Below are 11,655 nucleotides of genomic sequence, written 5' to 3'. Positions count from 1 at the left end.
TAAGGACAAGTTGGAACATGTCCTGCCTGTTAAACAAATTCTCATATACTCACTCCACTGAAAGCCATCAAAAGCCGCCTGGATTTTACAAATGGTTATCAACACGGAGGTGTTTTTCCTGTGCCGCCGCACCGCGCCGGCTGCGTCCCGACGCGCGGATCCGTCCGCACGTCTTTCATTAAAAAAAATCTCCTTTAACAGTGGAATATCTGGATAAAATGCTGAAACCGACTTCTTCTGAAACTTCTCTGTTCTCTCACGAGGTCCTGGATCAATAGAGCCTGAAATGTGGAGGTTTTCAGCTTGAACAGGCTGACGACGGCGGCTGAGAGCGCTGAGCGACGTCTCGCACCGTGGGAAGTCCTTAAAGCGACAGAATCACCTCAAAATCTCTCATCAGCCGTTAAAATTTTCACTGAAAACCAGCTTAATTTTTCGAACCATGTCCACTTCGATGTGTCTCACAGGTTTAGAAAAAAATTTTGATCAAACAACGCGCCAGTCTCTCAGCAACTTCTCAGACAAAGGAATTCCGATGAGGGGCTGGACGACTCCTCCCACAAGGAGTGCTCACAGGCGAATGACGTCACCGACAGGCGTGGAAAAACTCACGCATGCGCACGAGGGTTCAAGCATGTCCGACGTAAAAACATATGAATGAAATCCATATAGTTTTTGAAAAAAATAAAAAGGACCCTTACTTATATACATATACATATATATATATATATATATATATATATATATATATATATATATATATATATATATATATATATCTCAGTGCTTGTGCATCAGTGCATGTGTGCACAGCAATGAGGAAAGCCATCAAGGCACCCAGATGACCCTGAAGGGGAAATTGGGCACCGCAGTTTCATTTGACGGCAGGTGCTAAAGGGGTAAAATAGGACGCATGTGACATAATTTCTCTACTTCCGGGGGACCAACCACAGCATTTTCAATAGTTTTTGGGCAAATTACATGCAAGCAAAGTGAAAATGCAAAGAAAAAGTAACGATGCGGTGAAAAAGTGGACGTGTTGTGGTTTGTTTATGACCTGGAGCACAAACATGTCAAGGCGGTTTTGCAGGTAAGAGAAAGCAGCTACTGTGGTTAGCTGTGTAGGCTAACATTTACCAACATGATGCCTCCCATCTGCCTCACCTTTTCTTCTCCACTGAGAACCGAAAAAAAAAAAAAAAAAAACTTTTCGTGCCTGGTTCACTGATTGCAGCCGAAAACAAAACCATACACCATTTATCCAAGTAATTGCAATAGCCAATCACAGATTAGCCTTTCTGTCCATCATTTACCTGTATTTTGGCATGCTTGGTGCCACAAAGTTATGTTGGATCCAAAGGGATCCAAAAAGGCTAGGACCAAAAGTTATATTGGATCGGTTCCCACTGACCAATAGCGTTAGAGCTTATTGCCAGCAGCTAGCCAATCAGAGCGCGGCATACAATTATTCATGAGATGACATCACTAATGACGTAGAGGAGGTCAGGAACTTGCTGACAGACGCTGGTTGAAAAAATGGCAACAAACATGTCAACAACAGCAGAAAATCGTCTGCCAGCGAGGTTTGCTGAGTTCACAGAGGAGGAACTAGTGGAAATATTGAACTCCAAGGATGCCAAAAATACTATAAAAGGTAGACAAGCACTCTACTGATGTTTCAAAAGCATTCATATGCTTTTCACAACCAAATAAATTGATCTAATTTACTTGGCTCTTTGTTGTTTGCTTAATTTGGGAGGGGGGTGGAGAACATAACAATTGATGGATGGCAAGTCGTCCAACATAGAGAAATATTGGATTCAGAAAAGTTATAATGGACTTGGGTACGCCTCGTCCAATATAACTATTCTTCATCCAATATTTCTCTATGTTGGACTCCTTACCATCCATTATTTGTATAATATATATAGCGCAATGGAGAGGAGGTCCGCGTAAGTGGTCAAATCCCGCGATATCACGCAGGGTTCAAACGAGGCTTCTGTGGCTGTGACTGGAGAAACTGCATATAGTACATCATACCACCAGTTACAGCTTTGTGGTAGAGTAGCATAGAGAAGGATTTTCAAATATACAGATGAGGACTATGAAATTGAATGATTTCTTCAAAATTTTACCAAGTGCTTTTTAACAGAGTGTGGAATTTTAAACACAGCATTTCAAAACATCCCAGTTTTATTTTGGATGCTTACATTACTTTTTACTTTGCACACAGAAATAAAATTATTTATTTCACAAAAAACAAAAACTATCAGGGTCAAAATTATTAGCCCCCTGATTTGTTGCAGTTGGGAAAATTTAAATTTCCTAGGAGCTGATAATTATGTTGCACCCGTGCACACGTGTGCATGTGTGTGTAAATAAACCAGATCACATGTAAGCTAGATTCTCCCTTGTGCCTTCTGACAAACTATTGTTGAAATGTCTCCTTCCCAATCCTTCTGTGTCACTCCAAAACAAAGCTACACAAGTTACACTGTTCACATTTTCTCCAGTAAAGGGCCTTTCAAATCAGTGATGCAGCTTTCAGGATATGTAATTATTATCATTCAGTCTTTTTGAGATGTATGCAATGTTTTTTGTTTTGGGTTTTTTTAATACACCAAGGGTTAGAAAGAGGTGGAGACAGACATATGGTGATCCCAAAATACAAGAATTTGACTTGAAAGTCAAAATAAAACCATATTACATTTGTAGACAGAAAGCAACCTGGATTGACTGTGTAAGTCAATCCAGTAAGGTGCAAGTCATGAGGTGGACTGGAACTGGACACAGGTGGAGTGACTTTCAGGCAGCTACAAGTCAGCACCTGACATTATGTAATGATTATGGATAAAAATGGCTGTGAATCTGTTGTCCATTTTTCAGATGCTCTCTGGCTTATTTTACTTTTATCAGCTATATCAGGGCCCGCACAAGTTAAAGAGTTGGAAAAAATTATTTATAATCTGGTATATAATTAAAAAAAAAACTACTGTTGAGTGGAATGAGATATGCCCTTTAAGTGCATATCACTAGTAAATAAAATGTGTAAATGAGCTGACTATTCTAAATAAATAAAGAATTAGGAAAATATTGATGTACTGCATTTTATTTGCCCTGAGAAATTGCCATGTGCCCTGAGAATATATATATGGGGAATTTAGCCTGATTTCACACTGATATCAGTGTGGCTTTTGTGGAAAAGCTGCACTCCAGAGCCTAGTTTTTCACAGGCTGTGCTCATGTTCACGTGCAGCCTGACTGAGTGTTACACCGACCGCCTGCACTTATGGTGTGGTGTCAGGGGAATGCTGAACGGAGCTCCTGACACCGGGAAAGATCCAAAACTTGTAAAGATGTGAGAAAAAAAAAAAAAAAAAAAAATCACCCAGGAAACGAGAAAGGGATACACTAAATTTGACAATATGCATAATGGCGTAGCGACAGTGTGCAATTGCTTAGTGAGAGCCTTGGACTGTTGATGTTGTAAAAAAAAAAAAAAAACCGCAAAAATATGTTTATCCCATTATTCGATTAACCACCAGAATAATCGATAGAATACTATAGCCGCAGCCCTATTGCCTTTAGATGGACAGATTTTCCAAAGAAAATATTTTGAGGAGGAAAGTGAGAAGTTGTTTTATAGCACATCTCTGACAAACAGTACAAGTGAAGCCCAGCACAGCGCCCTCAAAAGATGGATCTAACCACGGAGTTTATCCTTTCCTTTCATGTGGCCAGGAAAACATTCTTAACACAGCATGTTTCCTCCCCCGATAACAAGGAACCAAGCCATGTTTGTAGAATGCGCCAGTGCGTTGCGCCATGCTAAGCTAGAATGCCAAGTGCGGCACACCGGCCAGTCTAGCTGAGGAAGCCGTTTCTGTGATCATGGAATCTGACAGAATGTGACCACGACTGGTCGCTATTAACAGGAGAGCCGGACATGGACCAGCTTCAGGGTTTGTGTTATTGGTCAAGCTGAGCTAAACCGATAGCTAAGCTAAGCTACATGGAGTTGGTGAGTCAGGTGGAGCAACACTGTTTTCCAGTGGACAAAAGACAGAGCCACAAAGTGGAACAATAGTTCTTCATGGCTCTGTGTGCAAACACAGCAGGAATGAAATCATTGACATCACTTTGACGGTATGTAATCATCATTATTCAATCTTATTGACACCTTGCACTGCGGGTTACAAAGAGGCAGAGACTGACAAAAGCTGATCGCAAAATACAATAATTTGATTTGAAAGTCAAATTAAAGCCATGTTACATTTGGAGACAAAAACAACCTAGACTGACTGTGTCCTGGTATAAGTCACGAAGTAGACACAGGTGGACTGACCTTCAGACAGCTAATAGTCAGCACCTGAGGTTATGTCAATTTTATGGCTAAAAATAGCTCTGAATCTGTGTGCATTTTTCAGATGTTGCACGGCTAATTTTATTTTATTTATTTATTTTTTTAATCACCCACATCAATCAATCAATTTCAATCAATTTTTTTATATAGCGCCAAATCATAACAAACAGTTGCCCCAAGGCGCTTTATATTGTAAGGCAAGGCCATACAATAATTATGTAAAACCCCAACGGTCAAAACGACCCCCGGTGAGCAAGCACTTGGCTACAGTGGGAAGGAAAAACTCCCTTTTAACAGGAAGAAACCTCCAGCAGAACCAGGCTCAGGGAGGGGCAGTCTTCTGCTGGGACTGGTTGGGGCTGAGGGAGAGAACCAGGAAAAAGACATGCTGTGGAGGGGAGCAGAGATCGATCACTAATGATTAAATGCAGAGTGGTGCATACAGAGCAAAAAGAGAAAGAAACAGTGCATCATGGGAACCCCCCAGCAGTCTATGTCTATAGCAGCATAACTAAGGGATGGTTCAGGGTCACCTGATCCAGCCCTAACTATAAGCTTTAGCAAAAAGGAAAGTTTTAAGCCTAATCTTAAAAGTAGAGAGGGTGTCTGTCTCCCTGATCTGAATTGGGAGCTGGTTCCACAGGAGAGGAGCATGAAAGCTGAAGGCTCTGCCTCCCATTTTACTCTTACAAACCCTAGGAACTACAAGTAAGCCTGCAGTCTGAGAGCGAAGCGCTCTATTAGGGTGATATGGTACTACGAGGTCCCTAAGATAAGATGGGACCTGATTATTCAAAACCTTATAAGTAAGAAGAAGAATTTTAAATTCTATTCTAGAATTAACAGGAAGCCAATGAAGAGAGGCCAATATGGGTGAGATATGCTCTCTCCTTCTAGTCCCCGTCAGTACTCTAGCTGCAGCATTTTGAATTAACTGAAGGCTTTTTAGGGAACTTTTAGGACAACCTGATAATAATGAATTACAATAGTCCAGCCTAGAGGAAATAAATGCATGAATTAGTTTTTCAGCATCACTCTGAGACAAGACCTTTCTGATTTTAGAGATATTGCGTAAATGCAAAAAAGCAGTCCTACATATTTGTTTAATATGCGCTTTGAATGACATATCCTGATCAAAAATGACTCCAAGATTTCTCACAGTATTACTAGAGGTCAGGGTAATGCCATCCAGAGTAAGGATCTGGTTAGACACCATGTTTCTAAGATTTGTGGGGCCAAGTACAATAACTTCAGTTTTATCTGAGTTTAAAGGCAGGAAATTAGAGGTCATCCATGTCTTTATGTCTGTAAGACAATCCTGCAGTTTAGCTAATTGGTGTGTGTCCTCTGGCTTCATGGATAGATAAAGCTGGGTATCATCTGCGTAACAATGAAAATTTAAGCAATACCGTCTAATAATACTACCTAAGGGAAGCATGTATAAAGTGAATAAAATTGGTCCTAGCACAGAACCTTGTGGAACTCCATAATTAACTTTAGTCTGTGAAGAAGATTCCCCATTTACATGAACAAATTGTAATCTATTAGACAAATATGATTCAAACCACCGCAGCGCAGTGCCTTTAATACCTATGGCATGCTCTAATCTCTGTAATAAAATTTTATGGTCAACAGTATCAAAAGCAGCACTGAGGTCTAACAGAACAAGCACAGAGATGAGTCCACTGTCCGAGGACATAAGAAGATCATTTGTAACCTTCACTAATGCTGTTTCTGTACTATGATGAATTCTAAAACCTGACTGAAACTCTTCAAATAGACCATTCCTCTGCAGATGATCAGTTAGCTGTTTTACAACTACCCTTTCAAGAATTTTTGAGAGAAAAGGAAGGTTGGAGATTGGCCTATAATTAGCTAAGATAGCTGGGTCAAGTGATGGCTTTTTAAGTAATGGTTTAATTACTGCCACCTTAAAAGCCTGTGGTACATAGCCAACTAACAAAGATAGATTGATCATATTTAAGATCGAAGCATTAAATAATGGTAGGGCTTCCTTGAGCAGCCTGGTAGGAATGGGGTCTAATAAACATGTTGATGGTTTGGATGAAGTCACTAATGAAAATAACTCAGACAGAACAATCGGAGAGAAAGAGTCTAACCAAATACCGGCATCACTGAAAGCAGCCAAAGATAACAATACGTCTTTGGGATGGTTATGAGTAATTTTTTCTCTAATAGTTAAAATTTTGTTAGCAAAGAAAGTCATGAAGTCAATACTAGTTAAAGTTAATGGAATACTCAGCTCAATAGAGCTCTGACTCTTTGTCAGCCTGGCTACAGTGCTGAAAAGAAACCTGGGGTTGTTCTTATTTTCTTCAATTAGTGATGAGTAGAAAGATGTCCTAGCACATGAGAACTCTCAGAATTTAGAGTTGTAAGTAATGATTCATAATCTGGTATATATTTTTTAAAAGATAGTGCTGATTGAAATGCAATATGCCCTTTAACTTCATATACTGTACATTGTTTGTGTGTAACTTACAAACACGAAACAGGATTTGATTTAAATTGCTGTCTCACAATGTGACTACTGCACATAGCAATGACTGCACTCAAGAACACAAAAAGTGATGTGCTCATTATTTAGGAACTCCTGCAAACCTTGGCCATTTGTTTAAAAAATACAAATAAAAACCTGCATTTCACAGAAAATTACGAACATACTGCTGTGAAATTATAATTTTTTACCATTGAGTGAGTACAATACAAAGAAAAATCACATGCATATTTATAAAGAAAAACAAACAACAACAAAAAAAAGAGGGGGATCAGTTTCAGCATCACTAAACTCACTGCTGGTGCAAAAATATATTTGAATATAAGCAAAATATTGTGTGCATATTTACTGTCAAAATTCCCTCACTTATACTATCAGAGCTCAGGGTGCATGCGCGGCCACATGTTTCTTGAAAATTTGAGTCCAGGCACCCAATCCTGTGAAACATTAGAGGCCAAATGTGGCTGAAAACTGGCAGCCATGATTTACACAAGACACCGTTGTTGATTTAACAAGAAGCATTCCGAGTAAATCATCACACGGATCAAAGTTTAACCTGTTTGTTTGCTTTTTAAAAGTGACTCTTTGACTTCAACAGTGCAGATGCCTTGTGTGAAACAGGAGTTACTGAGGAAGTTTAACAGAACCACTGGATCTCATGAAGGGTAGAGAATGTCATTAAAGAGGAATAAAACCTGACATTTGTTGCCTCCTGCGAAAGCTGTGACAGGTAACTTTGACAAGGATAGCAGGCTGTAAGATAGCATTGTGCTCCTTTTAGCTGACCTCCATTATACAGAAGAAAAATAAGACAATTAATGCCATGTGAAATCACTTGAGAGAAAAAATAAAAACAAGAAAAGGTTTTTCCATAGAAGACTGTTTGAGGGAAAGTTACAGCACTGCAGATAGACAGAAAAGACTGACATCTAAATTAATTAATACTTGCCAATATTTAAGATAAGATAATCCTTTATTAGTCCCACAACGGAGAAATTTATGATGCTGCAGTAGCAAAGGGATAGTCACAGAACAATTGTGCAAAGTACGCAGAAATAAGGCAAAAGAAAATACATACCAAAACACACAGAAGTCAAGTTCTGTGCAGAATAACAACATATACGTATTGTTGTGGGCTGGGGTGTTTGGCTGGCTTGGTTTTTGTTTTCTGTTTCTCCCACCAGGTGGTATGCATTCAGGACTGAGTGGCTGAGCATTAGGACCTCACCCTGAACACCTGAGGCTTGTTTTCATGTGCAGGTCATCAGGACTCACAGCTGTGGTGTATTCTGTCTTGATCAGAGATTGCTGCATTTAAACCTTGAATGCACAGTGTGTGATTGCCAGAGACTCAACCTTGTGAGCAGACATGTGAGATCGACGTCAGGAGAACAATCTCACCATCACGGACGCAGAGACCGCTCCAGGTTTGACGCCACAGTCTGAAGGAGGATTGGGTGAGGTCTCACGCTCTTCAGCACACTTCCTGAGGTAATTTGGTTTTGGTGACTTTTATGAAGTAATGACAGTGGATTTGGTGTCCCTCACACCTTGTTGTATCGAGCTGTCACGTTATGCTAATTGTCTAATCAGCTTCTGCTGCAGTGGAGATTTGAACTGAGTTGTTCCGTGCCTGCAGGGTGAGAAGCTGATGTATAGATTTAAGCCAGGAAGTGTTTGCTGATTGCGTGCACCTTTGAGTTGTGTCTCTCTGTGTGGAGTTGGACTCACCTCCATGGTTTCTTTCTTCACAGACTTGGTTTGTAGCGGCCACCTGGGGGGTGTCGGCGGGGTCCCTGGGTCCGAACTGCTGTGGCTCCGGACCGTTTGCGCTGTTGAGAGCGCGCCGTGTTTCCACCTCACCAGACCGCGGACTTTTTAGTTGTTTAGCACTTCACTCACTGTTATGTTTATTAACTTCTGTTACCTTTTGAACCGTGCTCTGCTTATTTTATGCTGGGTCCTTTCAAACGCTGGGTCGGTGCTCCGACCGCGTCCGAAACATAACACGTATACCTTCACAATAATAATAATAACAATAATAATCTCTCTCTCTCATCCACTCTCATCTTCAACCGCTTTTCCGGGTTCAGGTCGCGGGGGCAACAGCTCCAGCAGGGGGCCCCAGACTTCCCTTTCCCGTGCCATATTGACCACCTCTGACTGGGGGATCCCGAGGCATTCCCAGGCCAGTGTGGAGATATAATCTCTCCACCTAGTCCTGGGTCTTCCCTGGGGTCTCCTCCCAGATGGATGTGCCTGGAACACCTCCCTTGGGAGGCACCCAGGAGGCATCCTTACCAGATGCCCGAACCACCTCAGCTGGCTCCTTTCAACGCGAAGGAGCAGCGACTCTACTCCAAGCCTCCCACGGATAATCAAACTTCTCACCCTATCTTTAAGGGAGACACCAGCCACCCTCCCGAGGAAGCCCATTTCGGCTGCTTGTACCCGCGATCTAGTTCTTTCGGTCATGACCCAACACTCATGAACATCAACTTCAAATCAAATCAACTTTATTTATAAAGCACTTTAAAAAAACAGCTGCAGCTGAAACAAAGTGATGTACACAAGGGGACATATAAAAGGCAACAAACCACAGGTACAAACCACAAAGTACAAATAAAAAACAAGCCCCCCCCCCCCCCCCCCCCAAAAAAATGTTTTAAACTAAAACAACTAAAAACAGTTAAAACAGCCAAAACAGATCGAGAATCTCATTCTCAGATCGAGAATCTCACTGACCATAGGTGAGAGTAGAAACGAAGATTGACCAGTAGATCGAGAGCTTCGCCTTTTGGGTCAGCTCCCTTTTCATCAGTATGGTAGAGTGAATGCAATACCGCCCCTGTTGCGCCAACTCTCCTGCCAATCTCACGCTCCATCGTCTCCTCACTCGTGAACAAGACCCCGAGATACTGTAACTACTTCACTTAGGGCAAGGCCGTATTCCCTACACGGAGTAGGCAATCCATCGGTTTCCTCCTGAGAACCATGGCCTGAGATTTAGAGGTGCTGATCCTCATCCCAGCCGCTTCACACTTGGCTGCGAACCGCTCCAGTGAGTCTTGAATGTCACTGGCCGATGAAGCCAACAGGACCACATCACGTGCAAAAAGCAGTGATGAGACCCTGAGCCCACCAAACCGGAAACCCTCCTCCCCCCGACTATGCCTCGATATCTTGTCCATGAATATCACAAACGGGATTGGTGACAAGGCGCAGCCCTGGCGGAGGCCAACCTCCACCGGAAACGAGTCCAACTTACTAATAACAACAACTCTGTCCTGGTGGGGTTCTGGTTGGCCTGTGCTGGGAAAATTCTGATAGTGCAGCCCTATATGTTATACAATTATTCTGCTCCAAACCAAAGATGTTCAAAGAAATCACTTTAAGTCTAGTATTGCATGACATTCATATACTCGGGAGTGTATGTAAACATCTGTCCACAACTGCACACTGTCATAGGACAACTTTGAATGTGGTGCTACACACAAAGTTAAAAAGGAAATAAATAAACTTACCTTGTGAAGTGGAAGGACAAGAAAAGCTCCACCTCCGCTAGCTTCAACAATTATAGCAACAAAGTTGGGATTAACTGCACAGAAGGCGCTGTCCCATGTGACCCTTGACACTCTGATATCATCGTAGCATTGGTCATTCTTCGCCGCCTGGCCAAAGACATGACGGAATTTGCTGTGCCGTACAACTTTTATCATATCTGTGAGGAATAGAGAGAAAAATCGTACATTAATACTATCATTAACTTAAATCAAAGAGCTTTTGAAATGATGTTTCTGCATCAGTAAACATGTTTTGAAGCACAACCACCAAGAGGTGCAAAAGGTACACTTGTATATGTCTTCATTAACCAACTAAACCACATGGACTACTTGGTGGGGAGACCACCAAGTAGGTCGCCCAAGTGGCCCCCAAACCCCCAACTTAAAAAATATAGGGAGTCAAATCAGCCTGCATTGTTCTGTTCAGTTTGTATCAAAGTTTGCCTGCACATGTCTGTGTATTTGTTCCCTTCTTTATAAGAGTTTGGTGTTAACATTTGTTCTATAAACTTAAAAAAAAAAATAAATAAAATGTTAACACTTTTCTTTATAGCAGTTCTTTAATTTCAGAAATGCAACAGAAACAACGACAAATCAGAAAACGTTAGGACTACATGTAAAATGAAGATATAAATGAAAAAGGTTGCACTTTTTCCAGTTTCTCCACTCACACCCACAGAAGCCAAAAATTCTTGAGCACTACCTACCTGACACAGGTTTAACATACGTTATTATCACTTTACCGAGGCGTTGCTAGGCCGGTAGCGTAGATTTACGTTGATGCTACCTGGCTATACCCGTCCACTGTGCGTAAACAAATGACGTCATAGCGCGCAGCCCGAGAACTGTCAGCAGAGGGAAAAAAAAACAAAAAAAAAACTGTCCGCATAGGAAAAGATAAGAAAGGCAAGAAGTGTGTGTTGGTCCCAATATGGATATTCCGGATGATTTTCTCATGGATAGTACGTACAACAATGAACAGCAGCCAAAGCAGCCAGCTTGATGAGGGCATGCTGCCGAATTTGGAGAGGAGCGCGTGCCAGCCAACATGACAAAAGTTAAAGTGAGCCAACTTTTTATGTATGCGTTACGCGTTGTGTATCTCAGTAAGTGATAATAATGCAAATAACGTGCTGTTGTCGTACGTAACTGCAAATTGCATGAAACCAACATACTTCATGTTTTGTCCGGTCAGCTTTATTTTATTTGTT

At 41.4% G+C, this 11,655-nt stretch overlaps 1 protein-coding gene across 1 annotated transcript in view; it reads right to left on the bottom strand.

The window, feature by feature from the left end:
• The window catches only part of coro1ca (coronin, actin binding protein, 1Ca), a 109,739-nt gene that overhangs the window by 46,526 nt on the left and 51,558 nt on the right, over positions 1–11,655 (bottom strand). Inside the window, exon 2 of the mRNA XM_034170276.1 lies at positions 10,406–10,602. Within this exon, the coding sequence (XP_034026167.1) occupies positions 10,406–10,600 (195 nt within the window). The 5' untranslated portion in view covers positions 10,601–10,602. The remainder of the gene's footprint in view (positions 1–10,405; positions 10,603–11,655) is intronic.

The sequence above is a fragment of the Thalassophryne amazonica genome, chromosome 5 (assembly GCF_902500255.1).
Source record: "Thalassophryne amazonica chromosome 5, fThaAma1.1, whole genome shotgun sequence".
Lineage (NCBI taxonomy): Eukaryota > Metazoa > Chordata > Actinopteri > Batrachoidiformes > Batrachoididae > Thalassophryne > Thalassophryne amazonica.
The sequence above is the reverse complement of the archived record's forward strand: the minus strand, read 5'-3'. Positions and strand labels throughout refer to the sequence as shown.